General features: G+C 50.4%; 1 protein-coding gene across 9 annotated transcripts; it reads right to left on the bottom strand.

Moving 5' to 3' along the window:
- Positions 1-1481: 1481 nt before the first annotated feature.
- Positions 1482-26700, bottom strand: C5H1orf159 (chromosome 5 C1orf159 homolog). 9 transcript variants are annotated; one of them, XM_065935996.1, is made up of 11 exons: positions 26598-26631; positions 10483-10589; positions 10302-10390; positions 8736-8811; positions 6530-6616; positions 6155-6220; positions 4565-4699; positions 3904-3929; positions 3759-3789; positions 2583-2665; positions 1482-2215 (listed from the first exon to the last, which is right to left on the bottom strand). In XM_065935996.1, exons 3-11 carry the CDS (start codon positions 10371-10373, stop codon positions 2213-2215), a joined length of 579 nt encoding a protein of 192 aa, XP_065792068.1. In that variant the 5' UTR covers positions 10374-10390; positions 10483-10589; positions 26598-26631; the 3' UTR covers positions 1482-2212. The 9 variants fall into 9 exon arrangements, 8 of the variants coding, with proteins under 8 accessions (XP_065792068.1, XP_065792066.1, XP_065792067.1 ...); XR_010663320.1 differs by lacking the exon at positions 8736-8811 and having other exon boundaries at positions 26598-26700; XM_065935994.1 differs by having other exon boundaries at positions 1482-2665.

Here is a 26700-nt window from a genome sequence, read left to right as displayed (position 1 = left end):
TCTGGGGCCCGGTGCCCAGGCCCCACCAGGGCCTCTGTTCGCATGACCCATGCTTAGGCCCTGCTCTGTACTCCCACCTCCCAACTCTACAGCTGGCACTGCCTCTTGCTGACCTCTGACGGCTCTGGGTGCTTCTTTGGCACTGAGTGAACAGACGAGATGAATGAATGGACGAGCTGCAGCTGTGACCCCAGGGCCATGCCCGCTGCCCAGCCCCACACCAAGCTCACCTCCTAGGACGTGGGGCTCCTTGTGGTGGTTGACATGGTGGAGCACTAGGAGGGGACAGGTGCCCTACCTGCCTGCTTTGACCAGAAAAGACCCCACAAATTGGCCTTATCTTGCCTTTTTACACAAAGACATGGAGTCCAGGTGAGGAATAAGTGACAAAATGAGGAGAGGACTGTGCAGGGTCCCCAGCACAGACACCCTGTCCCTGCCAGCTGCCCCACCCCCACCTGCTTTCTGACCTGGATACCCATCAGAGTCATGTGCCCAAGAGTCCAGGGATGCCCCCCCAACTATTTGGGGGGCCTGAGACAGTCACACCCAGGCCCAGGGTGTTTAGCGGCAGAAGGGAAGCCAGCATGGCTGAGGGCCCAAGAGGCCAGGCTACAACAGGCCTGGAAGGTCAGGGGCAGCATCTCAAGTGTGGGGCCGGAGGGCTGCAGGGTCCAATTCAGAGTTGAGTGTTGCTGCCAGGGGTTGAGCAAAGCTGAGGCTGGGGGCTGCAGGGCCGGGAAAATTAGAGAAGAGGCAGCTCTGAGGTTCCCAGGGGAAGCCAAGGGTCATCTTGCATCCACAGGAACTCCATGGGAACCCCACAGCCCTTCAAGGCTGTCAGCTGCAGAGGCAGATGGTCCCGGGCCACTGTCCCCAGAAGAGAGGGTGGAGCGTCCCCCAAGCCCTAGTAGGCTGACGCACTCCCACGTGCCCAGGTCCAGGGCCACAGACACCCCCGCGGGGGTGCCCAATGGCTGCAAACCTCAGACCAGGCAGTCCAGGCTCTCTGCCCTGCCCCCACTCTGTTCTGATTGGCTGGGATGCCTGGGATGAAGCCACCAGTTGGCAAACATCCCCATGCTTGCCAGCCCCTCCAAGGGTCACCCACCCATCCTCGCCTCCCAAAGGTGACAGGTGATGCTGGCCTGCACTCTGTACCCATGTGTAACTTCCTCCTGGGGCTGTGAGCCAGGCACCCCATGGTTGTCGTGTCTGCACAGGCACGGTCTCTTTACAGAAAGAGGCACCTAAGAGGCACCCACACGCTTTCCTATCTCAGTCCTGACAACTGGGGGCCACTGGGATGTCCTACTTACACGAGGCCACTTGGGACAAGCCCCCTTCTCCCATGGCTAACATCCTCAGGGCTGGGGGCTGCCTGCAGGGTGGGGGTCTGGGTCCTCGTCGGGGGCTGCCCATCTCCCGTGAGAGCTTCCTCCTTGCTGAGGAACAGGGAACCTTGGGCCAGTAAGAAAGGCCTGAGTGGTTTATTGACGCTAATTTCAGGTGGTTGCCCCTCGTGGCCACCAGCCAGTCATCTGTTCACGTCCTGGTGACCGAGCTCATGTCCAGACACTACAAAGGCTCCAGTGGGAATCATGGTGCAGAAGGTGGGAGACTGGCCACACAGGCCCTGCCTCGGGCGGCACAGACTCGGACCAGATCCCGAAGGAGGAGACAGCAGTTCCAACAGAGATTCTGGGGAGGCCAGGCCACACTCCACCCTCACGCAGTGGGTGCCCCAACACTCCCGTCTCCACGGGAACCTTGGCTGGTGCCTCAGGGTGGGGGCAGCCAGACAGGACTGCCGGCCAGCGAGGTCCTTGGGAGACTGGCGTGATGAGCCAGTCCAGGCTTCCAGGCAGCAGTCACAGGTAAATGTGGCCGTGGGTGGACACGTCCCTGGGGGGCCTTGACCTCCAGCAGTTTCAGGCCAGTGTTCATCCCCAGGTGGATGAGGACCTGTAGCGCCTGGGGCCCAGGCAGGGCTCAGATGAGGGCAGCATGCCTCTTGGACTTCTGTACAAAATGCATTTCTGCTTAAACACACATAGAAGTCAGCAGAAAGTCAAGCAACTCGGTCCTGCAGCTCCTGGGACTGGGCAACAACGCAGCACAGCCTGTGGTGCCTGAGTCTGCAGCGTGCGGGCGGTCCCCAGGCCCATCCCACCTCCATGTGGACGCAGCTGGAACCTCAAAGGCCTGGGCCTCACTGCTCTTAGAGAGGATGCAGGGAATCTGCTCACCACGGGCTCCAGGACAGAGGAGCACCCGGGGTCCTGCAGGCTGTCTCTCCCATGGGGCCCAGACCTCATGTGCCTGGCTCCCCACCTGGGCTCAGGGACAGAGGCTGCAGTGATGCCCCAGGTTGGTCATACTGAGTGCCATGTGTGGTGAGGAAGGCCTGCAGGTGGGCAGCTCCCCCTCTGCATATGTGGCTGGAATCAGACAAGCCAAGCCAGGGCCGTGTCTGGGCCCATCCCGAGGCCTCGCTGGGCAGCACCCAGCCTTTGTGCATGGGGGCCCCTCCTCTGCAGTGCGTGGAGCTGTGGGTGGACCTTGGGTCAGACATTGCTCACCCGGGCCTCCACAGAGGAGACAGTGGTGGGGCCCACATCCCTGTCCAAGGGCCGCTCACGCCGGACGTAGCGCGGCTTCCGCACTGAAATAGAGTCAGAGACAGATGGGGTCAGAGCAGGGCCTGACATGGCAGGAGGGCAGCAGGCTTCCCTGGGGCTCACAGGAGTAGGGGTGGGCAGCCCCAGGGGAATGGGGGAGGAAGCCCACTGAGCTCCAACTCCTGGAAACCTGGAGCCCCTGGGCCACTGCAAGGGTCTGGTTCTCCTGAAACACAAAGACACAAGTCGTGATGTTGCTATAGGGTGGGCGGTGGCCCCCTGCAGTGTACCTGTCCTAAGGCCCAGAAGCTGGGGATGTGACCTCACTTGGAGAAATGGTCTTGGCAGATGTGATTATCTGATGGGCCCTAAATCCAGCGACCAATGTCCTCATGAGAGGGAGGCAGAGAGCAGGAGACCCAGAGGGGAGAAACCAGCAGAAGGTGGGGCAGTGGTCAGAGGGATGTGGCCACAAGCCCAGGGACACCTGCAACCCCAGAGGTTAGAAGAGGCAGGAGGGACCCGCCCCAGAGCCTCTGGAAGGAGCGGCCTTGCCCACACCTGGAATTCTGACTTCCAGCCTCCGGGATTGTGAGAGAAGACACTTCTATCCTCTTGAGCCCCGACTTGCAGACTTTGTTATGGCCATCATGGGAGACAATGCAGGCGCCTGTGCTTGGACATGGCGCCGGTTGGGAGAAATGAGATGTGTGTTTCGCTGGACAGAGCAGATCTAGTCTTGATGGAGTAACTTCTCTGTCCCCCAAAGGAGGACGTCCCCACCTGTCCCCACTCCAGATCTCTGCACGGTGGCAGGAACAGTCTGGGGAGGAGGAGGGTGACACCTGCTCTGTGGCCTCTGGCTGCGACCTCTCTGCTCACGGCATCAACCGTGACACAGCTGACAGGGTCAAACCAAAGTGCCCGTCACCCTGGAGGGGCCACGGGAAGGCCTGTGCCAGCCACCAGTTCCTGGCTCGGGCAGAGCTGGGTCCTGGAGGAGGGCAGAGGGTGGCAGAGGTGACTCTGGATCCATGTTGGGAACCCTTGACACATTAAGCATCTGAGAAATAAAAGGGAAATTCTCACCAGAGACAAGACACCCGATAGGACGCAGGGTAGGAGGAGCTGACGTACCTGAGGACTGAGGTGGGGGAATCATCACGGCCTTGAAAAGAGGAAAAGGCACAGTGAGAACTGTGGGCAGGACAACCACCAGCCCAGATGGACAGACACCCAGATGTACAGACACAGGGCCTCCGCCTGCCCATTGGGTACTTACGGCTTCGCCAGGCTGTAGAGCGGGAGCTGTAGGGAGAGCACAGGTGTCACCTGGAGGCCACAGAGCTGCCTCAGCCTGGGAGGGGGGCGTGGCCTAAGGGAGCCTCAGCTTGGGGAGCCCTCAGCCTGTGAGGGTGCCTCAGCCTTGGGGGGCACAGCCTGGGGGAGCCTCAGCTTAGGAAGGGTCCCCTCAGCCTAAACAGGTATTGAGGGGCCATCAGCCTGGGCAGGGGTCCTCTCAGCCTAGACAGCTGTCTGTGCATCCCTCAGCCTGGGGGTCCACAAGCCTGCAGCGGGTCCCCGGATCCAGGCTCACTCTAGTCCCCACTCCTGTGCCTGTGGGTGCCCTCAGCCTGCCCCTTCACTTGGGATGGTGTCCCCTCGTCGCCCTGAATCAAGCCACCCCCTCCCCAGTATCCTGCCATCTCCATGGAGCAGACAAGCCAGTCTGCAGAGTGTCTGCCACCATCACCCTTCACACTGAGATCCCATGACATCCACACAGAGCATTCCTAGGACATGACCCCCCCCCATCCAGACACGAGAGTCATGTGACAATCCAGTCCCCTCCAGGCTGCCCAAGATGAGGCTTTGCCCCCAGACACCGGCATCTCGGCCCTGTCCCATGCTGTTCCCCTGGGGCCCTTGGCAGGAAGGGGTACCTCTGTTTCTTCCATAGAAGACCTTGGGCAGCTTGCTGGCTCGCTTGAGGTAGAAGAATGCAGCCACGGAGAGGATGAGGCCCGAGCTGATGAGAAACGTCCCCAGGAAGAGGGAGGCGGCCACCTGAGGGCCCCCTGCGAGCAAGGTGAGGGCTGGCAGTGTGCACACCTGGGCCCCCGCAGGGCCGAGGGTCCTGCATGCAGAGGCGTGGGCCTCCCCTGCTCTCAGATGACTACCCAGGCATCAGCTGGGGAGTTCTCAGGGGGGTGGGCTGTCGAGAGGTCCAGTGTCCCCAGTCCAAGCTCCCCATCCCCTCGTCATCACTTGGCATCCACTCAGGGCCCCACAACTCTGGCACAAGGATGTACCCTGGCTTGCCTCACTGCAGCCTGTTGACTGTCACCCGGGTGGCCTTCCCAGCACCAGGACACCAGCCATCTCCACCTCCACAGGATCAGGACAGCCGGCAGACTGATGCCGAGCAGGGGGACTCTGCGTTCAGAAGCCTGTGGCAAATGCCCTTCTGACCCTGACATGTAGACAGGAGGCCAGCTATGGCCACACTGGAGCCTCAGAAGGGACAACTTCCAGCTAAACTGTCCTAGATTTGCCACAAAGGAAATGGGCTCAACACTAGACTACATGGGCCTTACCTACCACCCTCCGCTGCAGGGCCCAGCCCCATATCACAAGAGGTGGGGGCTGTCTGTGCCCAACTGCCCGAACACTGCTGTTCAGCCCACAAGAGCACAAGGCTACTTGCTTCCGGCTCTGAGACACGCAGGGAAGGCCTGAATCCTTGGTCCAGGTCAACATGTCTTCTGCTGAAGGACCAGGGTCTGGAGGATCATAACCCCCATTAGGACCCCAACATCTCAGAAGAGGAGGTGGCCTCACTCATCCTCCTGAATCAACTGCAGGCCCAGGGCAAGTCCTGCTCCCTGACTGCAGTGGCCTCAGGTGGCCTGAGTACCATACCCCCATGGCCTGGCCACTCTTTGGCTCTGTGGGTGTCTCAGGTATGATGTGATGCCTGGCAGCAGGAGCAGGCTGGGGCCCAGAGTGCCCAGGAGGTGGCTCCTGTGTCTGCCCTGAGGACCAGGTGGCGCAGTGGGCCCTTCCCTCTGCCTACAGTGTTTGTAGTCTCCTCAGAGACCTACGTCCTAGAGGAGCCCCCGGGGACAGGGCTTTGGTTCCTCAGGATGTCCTCCCATCGTGGAATACCATACATCTTGGGCTCCCAGGGACTAGGGGGTTTGGGCGGGGGTGGATATGAGCAAGGCAAAAGGTTAAGACGTGCAGCCTGTTCAGAGGCATGTGGGGGCCCATGCCAAGTGACCCCTGCCACGCCCACCATTTTGAATCAACCCCAGACCCTGACTTCAAAGCTGATAAAGCCTCCAGACCATGGGCTCTGCTCTGTGAGCAGGGCGGGGTCCCGTACAGAGCTCTTGGCTGGGGTGGAGTCTGCCCTTGACTGTGGACATGGCCCTGCTGTGGCCAGCACGGGTGACTGGGTCTGCACTGGAAACGGCTCTGATGGTGCCCTGCATCTCCCCAGAACTGGTGTGGTGAGCTGAGAAACTTACCAACACTCTGCCGCCCAGGCATCCCTGTGCTCTTGTTCACAGGGAACTGTGCACCTCGGCCGGCGACTGTGGGGGAGCACAGTGGTCAGTGCTGGAGGACCCCCAGGGAGCCAGAGATGCAGCCCAAATGCAATTGTGGCCCGTAAATGAGAACAGGAGGTGGGCATGGAGGCAGAGCAGCCCCTGCCCCACAGCTGCTCTGAGGGACATGAGGACTCAGGTAGGGGGCTCTGTGGGTGCCCATGGAGGGACAGTGGCCCAGGTGGGGGGACAACAACCCGGATCCCCGCGCTTTCCTCCAGAACTTGGAGGTGTGGCCCCCTGGTGAGAAGCAGGCAGGAGGATGGGGTGGGGAGGAGGGGTGGGAGGACGTACGGCCTCTGCACTCGGAGCTGTTGTGGGTTCCGTTCCTGCACTGGATGCAGCTGACGCTCCCATCCTCGGCTGGGCGCCCATAGCAGCCTGTGCCGGGGGGACAGGGGATGCAGCTTGAAGCACAGCCTTGCCAGCTGGCTGCCTTCAGGGAGCGCTATGCTTTGCGTTTGTCAAACTATGTTCATTTCAGAACACTAGTTCACCCATTCTGGAAGTTTGGATGGACTTCAGAAAAAGAAGCCCTTCCATAGGAACCACAGCCTGCCTTTTCTTGCCTGGGGATCCCCATGGGCCCCTTGCTGGACATCTCGGAAACGGCTTCTACAAGAATGGAATCTACAAGTATTAGGAGTAAGCCTTCATTTCTTGTAAGAACCGGGCTTCTCTTTTGAAGCAGGTGGACTCTTTTTCCTTCACTTGGCATTTCTTGGGAGGGGATGACCTCAAAGAGGCGTCTCAAGGAGGCCCAAGAATGTGGGGTCCTGGGCACAGACCTGTTGCCAAGGCAGCAATACTCTCGAGGGCTCCCTTGGCCAGCCCTAAGGTAACTGGGCTCCTTGGCAAAACTGCCAGGGTGGCTGAGCACGCGGAAGCCCTGGGCTGTGTGTTCAGGACAGGACTAGCGACCAGACTTAAGGAGCAAAGGTTGACTTTATGGAGCCTTACAGTGCCCTGGAAAATAACCTGGGCCTGGTTCACTGGCTCAACACCTTTCCCAGAGAGTGAGGAAGGTCACCGCCCAGAAGGGCCAGGAACCTGGGCACATGGGGACTCGAGAAGAGAGGAATTCACCCCAACCTAAAGATACTGAAGGTGAGGTCTGGAGGTGGGTCCTCGGCTTGGCTTCTTGGATTCAAGAGGCCTTCAGAAGTCCCATCTGAGAGTCCTTGTGAAAAGGCCAGCAAAGCAGACTTCAAAAAAGCCTACGTGGTCAATCACCGCTTTGGCTAAACTTCTTAAACAATCAGGCCCAATTTAAAGAGGACAGACTTATTTTTAAGATAACTTGTGTCACTGCGATTTTCTCTGGTAGAAAGGGGTAGCTGTAGAGAGAAGTGATCTTTCAGTAGCAGACTGGTCTGGCTGGTGGACAGCAGACTCCAGTCCTGCTCTTCCACCTTGAGGTCCACCCCCATAAACTAGACTGTATCCTAAAATCCCCATCTCCCCCAGAGTCTGGCTCTGACTCTCCAAACTAACGTTTCCGCCTCTTGCCCACCTCCTGACTTGGAATCACCAAGAACCAAAATTGCCTTTTCCCAAAGCACTGCAAACAGATGTGACCTTCAGGGCAGTCAACTCAATAGGTCATGGCAACCTTCTGCCATGCCAGCCTCCTGGAAAGTTCTGGAGAGACTCGGGGTGTGTCAAGGGTTTCCATGCTGCCCCCACCTGCTGCCCACATGCAGAGGCCTCACTGTGGATGGAGCCCACCCGCAACCCTCTTTCTGATGTGGTCTACGGGATAGCCTGTCCCAAGGCTAAGGGTCAGTGCAACACAGGAGCCGGTGCTTGCCTGGTTCCATCTGCTTTCTTTCCCCTTTGCTGACTTCCTGTCCCACAACTTCTAACCCACATCTCTCCATGGCTACCAACTTGACTTTCAGGATGTGACACTATCTGAAGGTAAAGTTTCAAGTGGGGACTGAAGGAAACCAGAATATGTCACCACTTGGGCACAGCGATTGTTTTGAGGTGAGGCAATGAGAAAGAGCAGGTGCCAGAAGGCTGCTCTGACCTCCCTTTTCCTTCCCAGAAGCAGGAAACAAACCCCATGAGAGCTGCCCCTTTCCCCCAACCAGCAGGAGATGGGGCTCAGGGGCCTTGTCACCATCCCCCTCGATCCCCTTCAGCTGCCCCAGTGTCTCAGTCACTTGCCCACAATCACCTCCTCCTCAATCTAATGTGTTAGCATTGAGGTTCTGCCACTTGTTTGGGGCTTCATTTCCTCCTGAGTCACGTAAAACGTCACACATTTGTGTACTTTGCTGCTCCTATCTTACGTCAGCTTGTCTCAACCCAGCTGAAACTCGCTGTGGGGTACAGGCAGTCTTGCCTGCCCCTACCACCCAGGACGAGGCCACCATGTCCTCCTGGGGTTATGCCCCCAACTCCCAGAATGAGGCCCCATCAACCCTGCTGCCTCTGCCCACACCCCAGCCCCTCCTTCCCCAGGCCACCTAGGCTGGTTCACACCAAAGCTCACCTGGGCCACACAGGCTAGTGCCTGGGCAGGTGGCGTTGATGTCCCCCGCATCCACACAGCACTCAGGCTGCTGACCCTAGAGGGGAGACAGCAGTGAGTTTCCAGGCCCTGTGGCCAGGTGGCGTGTGTGGGCCAGGCCCAGGGTGGTATCCACAGAGGGGCTCCCAGAGAGCTCACCCCTACACCCAGGGCCCAGACTCTTGTAGTCATCTGGGGACTGCATCTGGGGACTGCACCTGCTGACCTACAGCGAGGTCAGGACATAGGACCACACCGCACAGACCCTCCCTGGGACAGCACTTGCTGTCTGGCAAGCATTTGGAGACTGAATCAACAACTGAGGTGTCTGGCTGGGACCTGCTGGGGCACTCTCCCCAGCACCCAGGCTCCCAAGAGCAGGAAGGAGACTTCCCCGGACTGACCCAGAGAGCACGTCAGGGGTGCACTGAAGCAGCCTAGTGGGCAGGAATGGACCTCTCCTGCACTGCCCACTGCCCTCCCTGCCACCCTTTCTCAGGGGTCTCTTGGATCAGGGGCATAGTTGCCACCTCTCGCCTTGCGAGCTACAGGCAGGCGCAGGGCAGGCATTTCAACCATGAAGTTATTAGTCGCCACTTGTAGCTTGTGGCTTTGAAAACCAAAAGATGAGGCTGCTAAGAAAGAAAGCACATGTGTTTCTGGACTGTGGTGACTCATGAAAATAAACCCAGGCTCCCGTGGTCTTCCTGGTGAGAGGCCTGGGTGGCTCTCATGATGTGTCTGCCCCTCACTCCTGACCAAACAGCTCACAGTCCAGGACACCTCAGTGATACTCCTGCAATTCTACAGACACCCCCTAGGGGGATTCCAGCTTGGCCCCCACAGAGGAGAAGTTTGCCCCAGGCAGCACTTCAGGGGCAAACACGCGCCGGCCAGGCCCACATGCAGGAGTGGGTGCTTCATTCACAGACCAGATGGTTAGAGGTGCCTTGAGAGGGCGTTCCGGGCAGCTCTGCTCCGTGTTTACCCAGGTTTCCCAAGACCCGGCCAGTGACTAGCAAGGAGCGCCTAAGGGTGGCCAAGAAATGGAGGGCGCCCTGGGGGCCAGGAAAGTCTGAGAAGGGAGGCTCAGCTGTCCCGTCCCACCCAACCCAGCTGAGGCAGAGCTGATGGTAGGAAGGCCCACCATCCTGGAGACGGGCAGCCAGATGTGTATAGAGGTGGCCAGGCACCTCCAGCACACCTGTGTCACTGACTTGGTAGTCATGACCTGGGCGAGTTGAGCCTGGAGTGGGCATCTCTGTCCATCCCACTAGCTCTGGCCAGTGCCAGTGGGCAGCTCTGTGGAGACTCCATTTCAGCTCCAAGAAGAGGCCCAGCTGGGCAGAGGGAAAGGAGGGTCTAGCAGGCAGAGAGGAGCAGGGGCTCAGGGTAGGGCCATGCATCAGCTCCCCACCCAGAGGCACAGGCCCCAACCCAACGGGGTGTACAGTCAGTGTCTCTGGGGCTGGGACAAGGGTGGTGCCCACAGGTGGAAGGGCGAGACCCCCTGGCGAACAGCCCGTGTGCCACATGACAGGTGCTTACCGCAGTTCCCGAGGATCTGCTAGCAACTTCCACCAGGAGGCCAGCCAGGAGGACGGCACGCTGGAGCACCATGTCCCGGAGTGCAGGGTCTGTGAGAGAGAGGGGTGCTGTGTGGCCGCAGGTGCCACCTGCCAGAGCAGGGCATGGTTGAGGGAGGCGGGCTGGGGCAGAGGACACTTACCTGGCCCTCTTGGATGTGGGCCTCAGACATTCAGGCCCTCGCCACCCTCGATCAGCAGTCGGGGGGTTGGTCGCTGGCTCCAGAGTGTCACGACCCTGGAGCCCAGCCTGCAAATCCAGGTGGATAGGTGAGGCCCCGCTGCTGGTCAAGCACAGCCAGACACATCTGGGCCTTGGCCTTGGGGCTCAGGGTCCGGCCAGACTTCCCTTCAGGAGCCCCCAGGGCTCGGCCCACCCGGATGAGGATCCAACAGACTCACTCCCTCCAGCTGGCTATCCACCGCCCGTGCACTATGGCTTCCCAGAAGGGAGGCTGAATCTGAGCGAGGGGTCAGGGGAGCTGGCCATTCTACCCGCCACTTCATCCTGTCCTTGTAAGACCAGCATTCAATTTCCAGCATTTTCACCCAGAGACAGAACTGTCCAGCGGTGGATGTGCCTCTGAAGGGCCAGGCCGGTCAGAGGAACACAAGCTGCCCACCTGCTGTCATCACAGAAGGGCAGGTGAACAACCTCCAGCTGGGGCGACAGCACAGGGAGCCCTGAGCAAGAGCTTCTGGCGGGCGGTGGGTCCAGAGAGCAGACAGACGAAATAGGACCACCGGCCTCAAGTAAACTTCCTAACACGGAAACCACTCGAGACGAGACAGCACAGGTGATTTAGTGCTCACGCTGCCACATCTCTAGAGTAACCAAGGAAACACACTAGCCTGCACGACCCTGGAAGTAAACGTTAGCTGGATTTTTAACCAATTTCTTCAAGGTGGGAACCACAATTATAATCTGTCCCAAACACACAAAAGTCACTTCTAAAAAGACTTTTCTCTTAATAAAAACAGCTGTCGGAGGAAGCTGAGCATGAGGAAGACGAGTTCAGGTTCAAGGGAGGGTGTATCCCAAAGAGCGCACTTGGGCCTGGGGTGATGAGCGGCTCCATCCACTGGCCCAGGACCCAGGGGTCCCAGGCTGGGGTCTGTCCTGTTGCTCACTCTGTGCTGGGTTCAGTCCAGGCTGATAGAGCAGATGGCACTCCCCCAGTCCGGAGTCAAGTACCTCCGTTAAAAACACCAGCTCTTCCCTGGGGCATCGGCCCCTTGCTAGGATGTGAAGTCCCCTCAGTTGCAACTACTGGTGTCACACACACACTGCCACCTTTGATTCAGGAATCAGCTTAGCTGACTCCTCCATCTGCTTCTTAACAGATACCACTGACAGTGTGCACACCATGCTGCCCCTCCTCAGACTCCACCACTACACGTGGACTGTGTCTCCTGCAATTTCAGGGGAAAGGACCACAGCATCCACACACCTTGGTTTGGGCTCCTGCCCATCAGCACGGCCATAGGGATCTTTGAATTCCTCTGTACTTTGCCCTCTCATGACTCAGTGGCATCCACCGTGAGGACACTTCCCCTGCCCACTGCCTGCCAATGACCACATGGCTATTTCCGCATTTTGGCTAACACTGCCGGGGACATTCTTGGGCCCGTTCCTGTACGGTCACTTGCCTTCCTTCTTCTTGGGTCAACATCTGGAAGCACTGGGTCAAGGTAACTCTGAGAAGCTAATGCCCAGCTGTTCTCCGCCATGGCCCCACATGCAGCCCCCGCAGCTCCGAGCATCTCACCTGTTCCAGCCACACCAGGTCGTGATCACACACTGGCAGGTGGGCGGCAGTTCTCCTCTGTTCCCATCTGTGTTTCTGCAACTAGATATGGTCAGCACCTCTGTCCTGCTTGTGGGCCACTCACACACCTTACATCTCTTGTGACGAGTCTACTCATATTTCTGGGCCACAGTGTTCGGCTGAGTTGTCTTTCTATTATACGTGCTAGCTCTTCACATGTTCTTTGCCAGGTATGTGTACTGCAGACATTTCTCCCATTCTGTCACTTGTCTTTTCATTTTCTTATGGGTCTCTTTAGAAGAACAAATGTTTCATTTTCATAAAATTAACTTCATCCATTTTTTTCTCTAATGGTTCTTGCTTTTTTCCATCCTAAGCAGTTTTTCAGATTTCTTAGCATCTTCTACATAAATAATCATGTCCTATGCAAATAAATGCAGCTTTACTTCTTTACCTTTCCTGGAGGCTTGTTTCAGGGCACAGCATTTGGTCTATGTTAGACAACATGCACTTGAAGGAATCTGTGTTTTGCTTCTGATGGGTGTGGCTCTATAAACAGCACTCAGGTCAAGATTCCAGGAACACTGTTCAGACCCTCTATGTCTTCACTGATTTCTTTAGGTCTTTTGTTCTAACAACTGGTGAGAGAAATGTTAAAATTGCCTATGATTGTGGAATTGCTTACTATTTCCTTTATTGGGTGCATTTGTAACTCATGTTTTTCTGATGAAACAACCTTTTTATCACTAGAATTTTCCGGTTCTCTTTGCTAATACTCATCTTGAACCTACTTTACCTGATATCAGTACAGCCACTCCAGCCTTCTTGTGCTATTGGTATATATACACATTTTGCATCCGCTTATTTCAGCTTGTGATTTTTATATTTAAAGTGAATCTCCCATAGACAGCATGTCATAGGGTCTTGCTTATTATTCATTCTTATCATTTCTAACTTATAACTGGAGAGTTTAGTCCACTAATAATTAATGTAAATATCACTGTGGTTAGACTTGGGTCTACCATTTTATTATTTGTTTTCTACTTGTTCCTTTGTCTTAATACATAAAAGATTATTTTTTTTATAGAAGAGTTTTGGGTTCACCGCCCAACTAAGCAGGAAGGAAGAGAGTTTCATACACCTGCTGCCCCTACACAAGCAGAGCCTCTCCCACTATTAACATCCTGCCCCAGAGAAGTACTCTGATGAACCTACACGGGCGCATCACTCTTGCCTCAAGTCCACATTTACAACAGGATCACTTTTGATGTTGGGCTTTGGCAAGTGTATAATGACACTGTGGTTGGGTTTAAGGCTACTGTTTTATTTGTTTTCTGCTTGTCTCTGCAGTGTTTTACTTCTCTTTCCTGCTTTCTTTTATATTATTTGAATTATTTTTTTAAGTTCCCTTTCAATTTATCTTCTAGTTCTTTAGTTATGGTTCTCTGCATTATTTCATGGTTGTTGCTCGGACCCTGTTCCACAGCCTGCTTAGAACACTGCAGCACGACATGCCAAGGCAGAACCTGCAGGTCTGTGAATCTTCATGTGATGGCCATCATGTACATTTCACCTGCATGCATTGCAAACTCAAGACACGTTCTGATTTTTTTTCTTTAAATACATATTTCAATTTTTTTTGGGGGGGGGCGGGGAGTCATGTGGCATGCAGGATCTTAGTTATCCGATCTGGCATTGAGTCAGTGCTCCCTACATAGGCAGTGTGGAATTGTAAATCACTGGACCACCAGGGAAGTCCCTAAATACATACTTTAAAGAAGACGTTTCCCCAGCTATTTACTCTTTTTGATGCTCGTCACTCGCTCATAAAGATCTGAGTTTCACTCTCATAGCATTTACCTTCAGCCAGGAAAAACTTCGTTTAGCATTTCTGACAGTACACAGATGACGGCAACAAATTCTATCAGCTTTCCTTTTTCTGAAAATATCTGTATTTAGCACATGCTGCTGGGAGGTTGACTATCTTTCTTCCAGCACTCCACTGGCCTTCTGATGATAAGTTCCTAGTGTTTGCAGCACTGTGTGTATGTAATCTGTTGTTTTTCTCTGGATGCTTTCAAGATTTTTAAAGTGAATCTTAAAGTGTTCAGTAACTTAAAAATGATGTGCCCAGGTGTGGTTTTAGTCATATTCACCCGGTTTGAGACTCCCTGAGCTTCTTTAATCTATAAATCTACGTTTTCCACCATATTGGGAGAGTCTGTTCTTCAAGCTCTTCTCCTGCCCCACCGTGCCTCTTGCCTCCCCTCTGGGCTCCACAGTCACCGTGCATTTCACACACTTCTCACTGCCCTGTGCGTCTCTAAGGCTCCTCTTGCTTTCCCCCATCACTTCCCCAGTTTGTCTCCAGACCAGATGATTTCTACTCATCTGTCGTTGAAGTCTATGACTACATCTTGTCCTTTCCAGTCTATTATGCCCATTCACTGAATGTTTTATTTCAAGTGCCATATTTTTCAATTCTAAAATTTCCATTTGGCTGGTTTTAAAAAACATTTTCTACCCCTCTGCTGAGATTTCCTATGTTTTTATTCACTAGGAGTGTATTTTCCTTTACGTCACTGAACACAGCTACCCCGTTAGCTTTGAAGTGCTTGTCTAATCACCCAACACCTGAGTCATCACATGATGACAGTCTGTTGATTGTATTTTCCCTTGAGGATGGTTCACAGCACCCCGGCTCTTTGTATGTGGAGTAACTTTGGATTGCAAAGACTCTGCAATCTGTTATGTTGCAGAGACTCTGAAATCAATTATATTTCTCTGAAGAGAGGAATGGTTTTGATTTGGTGGTAGTGGCTTAGTCGCTAAGTCGTGTCTGACTCTTGCTACCCCGTGGACTGTAGCCTGCCAGGCTCCTCTGTTTATGGGATTCTCCAGGCAAGAATACTGGAGTGGGTTGCCATTTCCTTCTCCAGGGAATCTTCCCAACCTAGGAATCAAGCCCAGGTCTCCTACAGTGCAGGCTGATTCTTTACAGAGCTACAAGGGAAGCAAGGGAAGAGAGTTTATGGTTATGATTTAGCAGGGAATTAATTACATTAGATTCAAAAAGGAAACCGTCACCATCAATGTTGTGATAAGCGGTGGCCTCACTCGGTTGAGGTGGCTTCCCACCTGCCCTGTGTGTGCCTGGTTCAGGGCTTGGCCAGAAATCGGAGCAGAATTTATTTGCAGAATTCCTTATTCTGGGAATTCTCTTACTCTGCAGCAGTTGCATCTGCCCAGCTCCTCCCCCTGTCCAACAAGGAAGAGCGCGGTCTTTCCACCAGAGTTCTAACCACCCCACACCACCACTGCAACTGTACTGCCCTCAAAGTTAAGACGTACAAACAGGAAACACACTCTGGGCCCGCCACTTCCTCTAAGTTTAAGCTGCCCTCAGAACCTGCCTGCCGTGTCCCTTCTCAGGTGTCCTCAGGCAGCTGCTTCCCGTAGCTTGTTCTTGGTTGATAACTGCCACCTGAGGGAGAGTCGCTTTGTTGGAGATAATTCTTCTACCCTGGGAACAACTAACTGCACTGCATGGTTTTTTTATTCAAAAACCCAATGGTAGGCACAGAGGCTGTTTCCGATGTGCTGCCCCTGGTCAGAGGCAGGGCACATGGAGAGAACTGCCGGGCCACAACGGTCTTGTCTCCACTGGGCAAGAGTCAGCCCCAGGGAAACAAATGGGGGATGGACACCCAAACACTATTCTTGTTTAAGAGTGTGAATCCAGTTGCAAAAAGATAATTTAAAATATGAAGTTACACTGAACATTACTTTAGTAGCCCCTTTCATCTCTAAAACATTCCCGAAAGGATGATCAAATTAATCATCTGAAGTTTACTCTCCTATGATGTGTATTTTCACACCTTAGAGGTTTGTCACAGTCTCTTTTTGCTGCAGATCCTGGATCTCCAAGGGATGTGAACCGGCTCACTGTGTAACCACAGCAAGAACAGCAATCATACAGCACCTGCTGTGTGCCAAGCACCACTCTGAGTTCTTCACTCATATTAACCCATTCGACCCTCCCAACAATGCCTACAATAGACTCCTTTTAAAGAGGGGAAAACGGGTTTGCACAAGACCACATGGCGAGTACATGGCAGGGTGAGGACCAGCCAGGCCTGGTGCCAGAACGTCTATCTACCCACCACACTGAACTGGGGTCCAAAGGTTTCTCCTGAAGCCAGTGGGCACTGCTTGTTTTACAGTGTTCAACTAATGCATTTAGCATGTCTGGCCAAGTATGGTGCAGTTCTACAGAAATTCTCTCTTTTTTATTTTGGCTGCACAGAGGGACGTGTAGAATTTTAATTCCCTGACCAGGGATCGATCCCAGGCCCTTGGCAACGGGAGCACAGAGTCTTAGCCACTGGACTCAGAAATTCTCAATGTAGTAAACAAGGGCATCTGAGATTTTAAAAATTAAATATAATACACTCCTATTTTTAAAGAATATTAGCTAAAGTAAAGATAAAAATTGTGCTGTAGAATTTTCTAGCACAAGAAGTTATACATGCCTCCAAGAGTACAAGAAGTAGAAGGTGGTCACTGGGACCCTCTGTATACAGATCTCACATTGTTTGTGAAGTACAGGATTAATTTTTAAGGTAGACCATAACAAATTAAACCTCTACAGGAATCCCTAAAAAAGTAACATAAAAGGGTCCAACTAAAAAGTCAGTAAAGATCACACAAAATTTTTTAAAACTTGGATTCACCAAATAAAAGGCAGGAAAGGGGGAATAGAGAAACAGATGGAAAAACAGAAATCAAACATGAAGGTGATAGACTTAAACCCAAAGACTCTAATAATCATACTAAATGTAAATGGACGAAATACTCCATCAAAAAGTAGAGATTAACACTACTAACCATTAGGGAAATGCAGCAAATATATTACTCCACAACCATGAAGATGGCTGCTATCAAAAAAACCCAGAAAAAATGAATGTGGAGAAATTTCCACCACCTTTTCTGTTGCTGGGGAAAATGATAAGTGGTGCAGCTGCTGTAGAAAAGGGCAGGGCAGTTTCTCAAATAAAACACAGAATTACCGTATGATCCAGCAATTACACTTGTGATTATACACTCAAAAGAATAAAAAACAGGGTCTTTAAGAGATGTTTGTACACTGGTGTCCATAGCAGCATTATTCACAATAGCCACACACACACACAAAGGGTAGAAACAACCCAGATATCCATCAATGAATGAAGGAACAAAATGTGGCCCATCCATACAATGGAATATCATTCAGCCTTATACAGGAGGAAATTCTGACACGTGCTATAATATGGGTGACATAATAAAAAGTGAAATCAGCTAGTCACTAGAGGACAAATAATGTATGATTCCACTTATATGAGGACACCAGGGTCATCAAATCCATAGAGACAAAAAGTAGGAGAGTGGGTGCCAGGGGCTGGGCAAGAGGGATGGGAGTTAGTGTTTAATGGGGATAGAGTTTCAGCTTGGGAAGATGGAAAGTTCTAGAGGCAGATGGTGGTAAGTGTTGTACAATATCATAAAAATTCTTAACGTTATAGGCTACAGACTTTAAGATGGTTAAAATGGTAAATTTCATATTATGTATATTTTACTGCAATAAAATATCTAGAAAAAATGAAAATATATAATACATATAAGGTGCCTCATAAATGATAGTTATTAAAATTTTTTTTTAAATAGAGACTGTCAGATTGAATAAAAAAGCAAGACCAAATGATATGTGCTTTGTAATAAACAAGTTTGACTCTTGTATAGACATATATAAATAATATGCATAATATACATATTTTAGAAAACACAAATTTTTGCCTAACTGAAAAAATTATGACAGTTTGATTCCACTTGTTTAAATTAGTATGAATAGATAGCTAGGTTTCTAATTTTAAAAATAGATATGCGACAAGTAACAAAGGTTTGCTGTACAGCGTGAGGAACTATTGTCAATATCTTGTAATAACCTACAATGAAAAATATAAAAAATAATATATGTGTTTATGTATAACTGAATCACACAAAAAAAGAATTCTACATTTTGAAATTTGTAATGTTTATCTTTTTGCCAGTTTTTCTAAATGTCCTATGGACATCTAATAATGTATGAGATACAAAATTTTAAATATTTTATGTAGGATATAAGGTTAATATAAATTAATATAAGTAGAAATCCATTATATTTAAATTATTAATGACATCATTCAAGATGTTCCTATTTTTATTTTTTCTGCACTTGATAAAATATTCTCAGAGAAATATTAATATGTCTCACCATAATTATATATTTTTTCTTTTCCCTTATATTTCTTCTGATTTTTACTTTATGTATCTTTGTTTCTTTGTTGTTACGTGTCAAATGGTTTTATGATGTCTATCTTCTTTGTGAACTGTACTTTTTATCATTAAAAATATTCATCTTTGTTTCATTTAAAAATAAATAAAATTTTAAAAGAAGCAAATATTTAAAAAAAGAAACAAGTTTGAAACATAAAGACAGAATACTGAAAGCACAAGATGGAAAAGACAGCCTATACAATTACTGAGCATAAAACACTCATGCCAATATACTGATACCAGACAAAGCAGACTTCAAGAAGATAACTGCCTTAGAGAAGAAAGGGACCTTTCACAACAATAACACTGTAAATTCATCAAGAAGATAAATCAATCTTCTTGTATTGATTTGTATGTTCTCAATAAAACCTTCCAAATACATGAAATTGACAGAACTAAAAGGAAAAAGACAGATCCACAACAGTGATCAGAAACTTTAATATCCTTCTTTTAATAACTGATTGGATGAGTAGACAGAGAAAAAAAGGATATATCAACTGACTCAATTGAACTCACAAGTATAGAATATGATACTCAACAAAAGTGTATTACACATTCTTAAGTGCAAACAAAATATTCACTAACAGACCATATGGTAGACCATAAGACAAGTGTCAATAAATTCAAAGGGTAAAAATCATACAGAATATATTCTCTGACTAAATGTAATTATATTAGAAATCAATAACAAAAGATACTCAGAAAATCTCCAAATATTTGTAAATGAAACAACAGACTTCTAAATTACTCATGGATCAAACACAAGAAAATGTCAAGTATTTTTAACAAAAAGATAAAGTACAACCTATCAGATTTTGTGTAAGAAACTAGAGCAGTGCTTAGAAAGAAATTTGTGGTTTTTAATGCCTATACAAGAAAAGTGACTGAACTGAACTGAACTGATAAGAAAAGACAAGTATAAAATCATTGATCTATGCTTTCATCTAAGAAGACAGAAAAAGAAGAGTGAATTAAACCATATGAGGCAGATGAAGGGAAATAACAAGAGTGTAAATGAATGAAACAAAAAATGAACAAAAATTAGAGAAAGTAAGCCAAGTCAAAATTTGGTTCTTTGAAGCGAATTATCTACATAGAAATTAAAAAGCAGGCAGGCATCACTAGAAATACTACAAACCTGGTGGGACCATCAGTCAATATTATAAACAACTTTACACCAATATATTCAACAAGCTAGAGGAAATCACCAAATTTATTTAAATATACAAATTAACAAAAATGACACAAGATGAAGAAGAAAATCTGAGCAATCTTATATACATTAAACTGGGAGCTTTTCTGGTGGTCCAGTGGTTAAGAACTTACCTTGCAATGCAAGGGACACTGGTTTGATCCTTGGTATGGGAAGAGCCCACATGCTGTGGAGCAATTGAGCCCATGCACCGCAACTCCTGGGCCTGCATGCCTAGAGCCCATGCTCTGCAACGAGAAGCCACTGCACTGAGAAGCCCTTGCTCTACAATGACACAGTAGCCACCGCTTGCCACAACTAGAGAAAGCCCATGAGCAGCAACAAAGGCCGAGCACAGCCAAAAATAAATAAATTTTCTTTTAAAGAAACTGAATTAATAACAATAAAACTTCCCACACAAAAAAGCAATGAACCCAGATGGCTTTAATGGTGAAGTCTATCAAAAAATTAAGGAAGAATTAATGCCTATACTATACAAAGCCCTTCAGAAAGCAGAGGGGAAGGCATCTGTTCCAACCTGGTTATAAGCCCAGCAAGCAGGACTCGGAACCAGACCAGCAAAACCAGACAGAAATCCAGACAAGAACATCACAAGGGGAAAAAAGCAGACTAACATCCCTCATGAACACAGACCCCCAAACTCTTAACAAAACATTGGCAAACTGCATGCCTGCATTCAGCAAATACTGAAAGGTGACAAAACACGAACAAGTTTCTTTCAGGAACATAAGATTGACTTTACGTCAAAACCAGTAATCAACCACTTTAACAGAATAAAGGGGTTCTACTAAATGAACCATTTTAGCAGATGCAAAACAAGCATTTGACAAAATTTCAGGCCCATTCATAATAACACTCAATAAACTGAAAACAGGAGGAGATATCCTCAGCATGAAGAAAGACATCCCCAAACAACCCACAGCTAATGACAGGCTGACCGAGACGAGGCTGAGGAAACAGCCTCTGCAGGGCTAGTCAACACTGCCCTGGGGCTCAAGCCAGAGCAGTAATGACAGAAAACAAAGCAGAAGCCATAAGGATTAGAAACAGGAGAGATCCTGCCTCTGTGCTTGCAGCATGATTGTTCATATGGGAAATACTAGGAAATTATAAAAACCTACTATGATTTGTAGGTGAATTCAGCTATGTTCCAAGAATATAAAGTGAAAATGCAAAATCAACTGTCATTTCTATACACTGGCAACAAGTGACTGGAAAATGAAACTTAAATAAATATTAATATCATTCACAACAGCATCCAAAAACAATCTATTGGTGGGAATAAATTTAATAAAAAATGTGTAAACAAACAAACAAACAAAAATGTGTAAGAGCTGTGCACAGAAAACTACAAAATACTGCTGAGAGAAGTTCAAGATCCAAATAATGGAAAGATATACTATAATGGTATATATATATATCGGCACAAACACACACACACATATGTGTGATATCTCCATTAATCCATGTGAAAGAACTAGAAGACTCAATATTGTTAAGATTAACTTCTCCCCAAATTGATCCAATATTTTATACAATCCCAAACAAAATTACAGCAGGCTCTTTTTGAGGAACTGTTACAAAACAGTGTGAACTGATGAACAGACATTAGTGTAACAGATACTGACCCTCACAAAAAGTCAAATGATTTGTGACAAGGTGCCAAAGTAATTCAATGGGGAAAGGAAAATTTTTTCAACAAATGGTGCTGGACGGCTGGTTACTCACATGGAATAAAAAGTGAACCTAGGACATCCTTGGTGGTCCTGTGGTTAAAAATCCACCTGCCAATGCAGGAGACACAGGTTCAATCTCTGGTCCCAGCATCACACTACGGAGCCTGCACTCTAGAGCCCACAAGCCACAACTATTGAAGCTTGCAGCCCCTAGAGCCTGAGCTCCAGCACTGCAATGAGAAACTCGCGCACCCCACTTGCCACAACTAGAGAAAGCCTGTGCAAAAATGAAACCCTACTGCAGCCAAAAAAAGTGAAACCAGACTCACAGCATATGAAAAATTAATTAGAGATGGCTCACAGACCACCTGATGTGAAGAGCCAACTCACTGGAAAAGACTCTGATGCTGGGAAAGATTGAAGGCAGGAGGAGAAAGGGACCACAGAGAAGATGGTTGGATGGCATCACTGACTCAACGGACCTAAGTTTGAGCAAGCTCTGGGAGATGGTAAAGGACAGGAAGGCCTGGTTTGCTGCAGTCTGACTGGGTTTTGCAGTCGCAAAGAGTCGGACACAACTGAGCAACTGAACAACACAGACCTAAACACAAAACTGAATCTATTAACTTTCTACAATAAATTACAGATTATCTTTGTGACTTTTAGTTGTGTGCATGCATGCTCAGTCGCTTCAGTTGTGTCCGACTCTGTGTGACCCTATGGACTACAGCTGCCAGGCTCCTCTGTCCGTGGGATTCTCCAGGCAAGAATACTGGAGTGGGTTGCCATGCTCTCCTCCAGGGGGTCTTCCCAACCCAGGGATCGCACCCATGTCTCTTCTGTCTACCTACATCGGCAGGCAGGTTCTTTACCATGAGCCCATGATTTTTGGTTAGGCAAAGATTTTTAAATAGAACACAGAAAGCATGAACCAAAAAAGAAAAACAACTGATAAAATGAACTTAAACAATACTAAACACTTTGGCTCATTAAAATACACCATTATGGTGGATATAGTCTATGCATTTGCCAAAACCCACAGAAAGTTATAGCATAGCATATACTTTAATATACGCCAAAAAATTTACAACACCCACCAGGGATGTCAGGACGGAAAGCAGACTGTGACCACCGAATCTAACTGTATCACAACGTATGACACTAACACCCAGGAGGGGAGATGAGAGTGTTTAGAAAACACTCTTTAGAAATTGTTAAGACCAATGATAAGAAGAAACAGAATATAAAACATGGCACTCAAGTTAATAATTTTGTTTCTCAAGGTGGGGAGGTATATTGGTGAACAATTCTGAGACTGCTTTCTAAATACACTGGGGTGGGACAAATAAGAAAATGACGGCAATGGTGGTGAGAAGGTTACACATAAGCACTTTTGTTACAGATCACAGGTTACAGACACACAGGTGAACAGGTATATACTTACCTATCTGCTAAGAGGCCTACAAGCAATGACACCCCAGCAGCAATGCCCACAAACCACTGCCTGGTTCTTGGTCTCTAAATCCCACTCTCCAATGAAATGAACTAGTGCTCCTTGGAGAGCTGTGGCAGGAACACTACGAGAGGAAGAGAAGCTGGAGTGGTTGGCAGTGTGAGAAGGGGAAGAAGTTCTTAAAAGCAGGATCTGGGGGTTGATGATGTCTTGGTGGTTAAGGCTGGAACAGGTGAGCAGCCAGACAAACAGCACAGAGCTGGGTCCCCTCCAGAGTGCAGACACACACCCACAAGTCCGTCCTCCTCATGGAATTCCAGACCACATGGTAGGTCTTCCCTGAGCTTAGCTCCCACCCCCAGGAGGGTGGGCTGCCTCCCTGAGTGGCTGCCAAAGAGACCGGAGAACAGGACAAGGAGCAACCCTCCTTGGCAGACACCACCTGAGCCAGGTGACCAGGCTGACAGCCCCCGTGATGTCGTACAAATGTCAGCTGCCCTGATGTGATGTGACAAGAGGGCCACCTCACTTCTGGGGTCCTCTTTCCAAAAACCCACAATCCCTGTCCAACCAGGAGAAAACACAGCAAACCCCAAACAGGGACATGCTACAAACACCTGAGGAGTCCTCCTCATAGCTGTCAAGGCCACGAAAAGGTAGGATCCTGAATGGGATCCAGGGCAGAAAGAGGACCCTGGGGCAGCATGTGACCTGAAGTCTGGAGTGCCGGGAACAGCAACAGAGCACTGTCCTGTTTTAGCTTCCACAAATGTGCCTCGGTTTGCAACTTTTCTGTAAATCTAAAACTACTCCAAAAGATTTTAAGTTAATTTTTAAAAGACACCATTAATAATGTGAATAGGCAAGTTCAAACAATGGAAGGTAATATCTATCTATCTGTATTAAACCCCAGTGTCCTGCATTATAGGCTGATTCTTTACCAACTGAGCCAGGGCTTCCCAGGTAGCAGTAGTGGTAAATAATCCGCCTGCCAATGCAGGAAACATAAGAACTGTGGGTTCAGTCCCTGGGGTGGGAAGATCCCCTGGAGTAGGAAATGGCAAGCTGATCCAGTATTCTTGCCTGGGAAATCCCATGGATGGAGGAACCTGGCAGGCTACAGTCTGTGAGATCGTAAAGAGTTGGACATGACTGAGTGTGCACACACACACACACAACCTGTCTCAGCTTGTATCCAGACAGACACACACACACACACACACACACACACACACACACACACACACACACACACACACACACACCTGTCTCAGTCTGTGAGATCGTAGAGTTGGACATGACTGAGTGTGCACACACACACACACAATCTGTCTCAGCTTGTATCCAGACACACACACACACACACACACACACACACCACCCCCCCTCCCCCCCCCTGTCTCAGCTTGTATCCAGAGACCTAAAGGACCTGCTCAGATGCCTTGAGTGGGCGCCACAGGCCCAGCATCAATGTTCAAGCACATGCAAATGGAAGACAAAAGCAAACACCTCTCTGCCCACCAGGCCCACGGCAGTCTCATTCCCACAGAACACACATGGAAGAATGTGCACAACTTTGTCACCCAAGGCAACGTCAGGAACCCACCCAAGTGCCCTCCAGGGACGGGCATCAAGCTGAGGACAACCAAGGCCACTCCAGAGACCACAAGGTCTAACACGACACCACAAAGGAACGTGGCAGAAGTCAGAAATGTGCCTGCTTCTGGGAGGCGGGTCTGGGAAGGCTTAGGAAGTCTCAGTTAGTCCAGGGCAGCATAGACAAGATGCTGCTCCTCACAGAACTGGGTCTGGGAGGCCAAAGATCCAGGTGCTGGCAGATCTGGGTTTGGTGAGGCCCTTTCTGGACTGCAGAAGGCTTCCTTCTCAAGATCCTCCAGGCCCTTCCTTGGTGTGCGAGCAATTGTGTTCCTCCTGTTGCTAGGGTATTGATCCTCTCATGGGCCCCACCTCATCCTGAGCACGCCCAAGGGCCCAGCTGTAGACACCATCACATAGGGGTCAGGGCTTCCACCTGACAATCCATAGGACACAACAGGAGGAAGCTTTAGGGATGACAGAAGCGTCCTGTATCACCATGATGTGCCAGCTACACAGCTGTATACATTTGTCAAAATTGGTCAAAGTGTATCTATGCACCTCACTTATGTGAATGAAAATCTTAGCCAAAAACCTAAGGAATTGGGTACAAAAACTTCTTCAAGGTAATTAAAAATTGGGTGAGAATTTAAATTGTACCATGTTTTCTTTCACAATTCATTTTTTCTTAGAGGAACTGGTTTCAAGGAAGAAGTCACTGTGATTTCTGAACAAATAACACTTAAGGTATCCAGGGGGAATTATTCTGGTCCATCAACTTCCTGATGCAGGGAAAAGCTGAGGTCAAGAGGAGAAAGGGGCAACAGAGGATGAGATGGTTGGATAGCATCACTGACTTAATGCACATGTGTTTGAGCAAACTCAGGGAGACAGTGATGGACAGAGAAGCCTGGTGTGCTGCAGTTCATGGCGTTACAAACAGTCGGATACGACTGAGCTACTGAACAACAACAACAACAACAATCAATTGGGGTTGGATGCTGGCCAGAAAACCACACGAACGCCTTTCCAACAGGTGGCCCTGCCCGGGGGTTCACGATGGGAACGCACGCTTCGCCAACCTTCCTGGCGGCTGTGGCTGGAGAGCGGAGAGCGGCAGGGGGCCAACCGTTTGAAAGTTCACGTTGCTGATTTTGCTTTTGCTTCTCCCGCTGGATCTCCAGATCCTCAGTGAGGCCACCGCTCGTCAGCTTCTCAGCAAGCAAAGGGCGCCGAGGCGGAACGTGGACAGAATGAGAACATAGACTCCTCGTTCACATGCTGCGCGTTCCGAAAATCCCCCCGCGCTCATGGAGGCTATCAGCGCAGTTATCGATCTGACCGCTATACAGAAAACACTCCAGGCTGCTGACAGGCTCTGTGGCCTCAGCAGCGCCGAGACGGTGCTGCCGGAGGACCCCTGGAGACTTGCTGGAGGAGGTTCTTGGTCTTGGGGACGCAGGATTCTCAGTGATGCGGTGACCAGAGGGCGTTCTTCAAGTGACTTACCGGACAAATCACAGCTTACCTCGCGGAACTGGGCAATGCAGGAGAGGCGGCAGCGCCCTCGGGGTGCCGGTGACCCCTCGAGGCGCGGCCGCTCCGCCTTTGGGAGGAGCGCCCGGGGCGGGGTGGGGCGCGCATGTGCCAGGAGAAACTTTCCGGAAAACCCGGGTTTTATTTCCTCCGAGGAGCTGGTGAGATCACTGTGGCGGTTCAGATTCCGGCTAACACAGACCTGTGGGGGTGCTGGGAGGAGCGGAGGACGGGACCCAGCACTACCCCCGGCGCCGCAGGGGCCCCGGAACAGGACAAAAGGGCCACCTGGGCGCTCGGGCACCGCCGAAGAGCGCGTTACCGCGAACGCGGCGCCTTGAAACGCTGTGAGACGCGCGTCCGAACCCCGGGATCAAATAAACGGAAAATAAGCATCAATTAAATCGTCCTGATGACGACGCACACAGACCCCGCTGAGCCACAGTGGACACTCTAGGGGCGATAAACCCACTCTCTGGCCCTCCCGCGCGGCGGAGGCGTCCGGAGCCGGTGACGGGGGCGGGGGCCGTGGAGAAGCAGAATGGCCGTACCCCGCGCCCCCGCCCCACCCCGCCACTGAAGCCTTGCCGGGGGGCCGCACCCTGAGGGCCGCCCCAGCCCCTGGCCCGCCCCCGCGCGCCCGCCCCCCCGGCCCCTCACTCACCCCCGCGCCCTTCGAGTTCCTCTTTCGTAACCCCCGCCCTCCAGGCGGTCGCGTTGTGCCCCCTGGGACTTGTAGTCTCTCCGCCACCCGAGCCAGAGCGCCA

The sequence above is a fragment of the Muntiacus reevesi genome, chromosome 5, assembly GCF_963930625.1.
Source record: "Muntiacus reevesi chromosome 5, mMunRee1.1, whole genome shotgun sequence".
In the NCBI taxonomy this organism is placed as follows: Eukaryota; Metazoa; Chordata; class Mammalia; order Artiodactyla; family Cervidae; genus Muntiacus; species Muntiacus reevesi.
This window is presented reverse-complemented; position numbering and strand designations above follow the sequence as displayed.

What these genes read in the sequence shown, in the direction of transcription:
- C5H1orf159 (XM_065935994.1), bottom strand. Translation starts at nt 10,373, where the DNA reads ATGGTGCTCCAGCGTGCCGTCCTCCTGGCTGGCCTCCTGGTGGAAGTT. An exon ending in GCAGATCCTCGGGAACTGCG is followed by an intron (nt 8,812 to 10,301) that starts GTAAGCACCTGT and finishes TCTCCCCTCTAG; the next exon opens with GGTCAGCAGCCTGAGTGCTG. An exon ending in TCCCCCACCTCAGTCCTCAG is followed by an intron (nt 2,666 to 3,758) that starts GTACGTCAGCTC and finishes ACTCTATTTCAG; the next exon opens with TGCGGAAGCCGCGCTACGTC.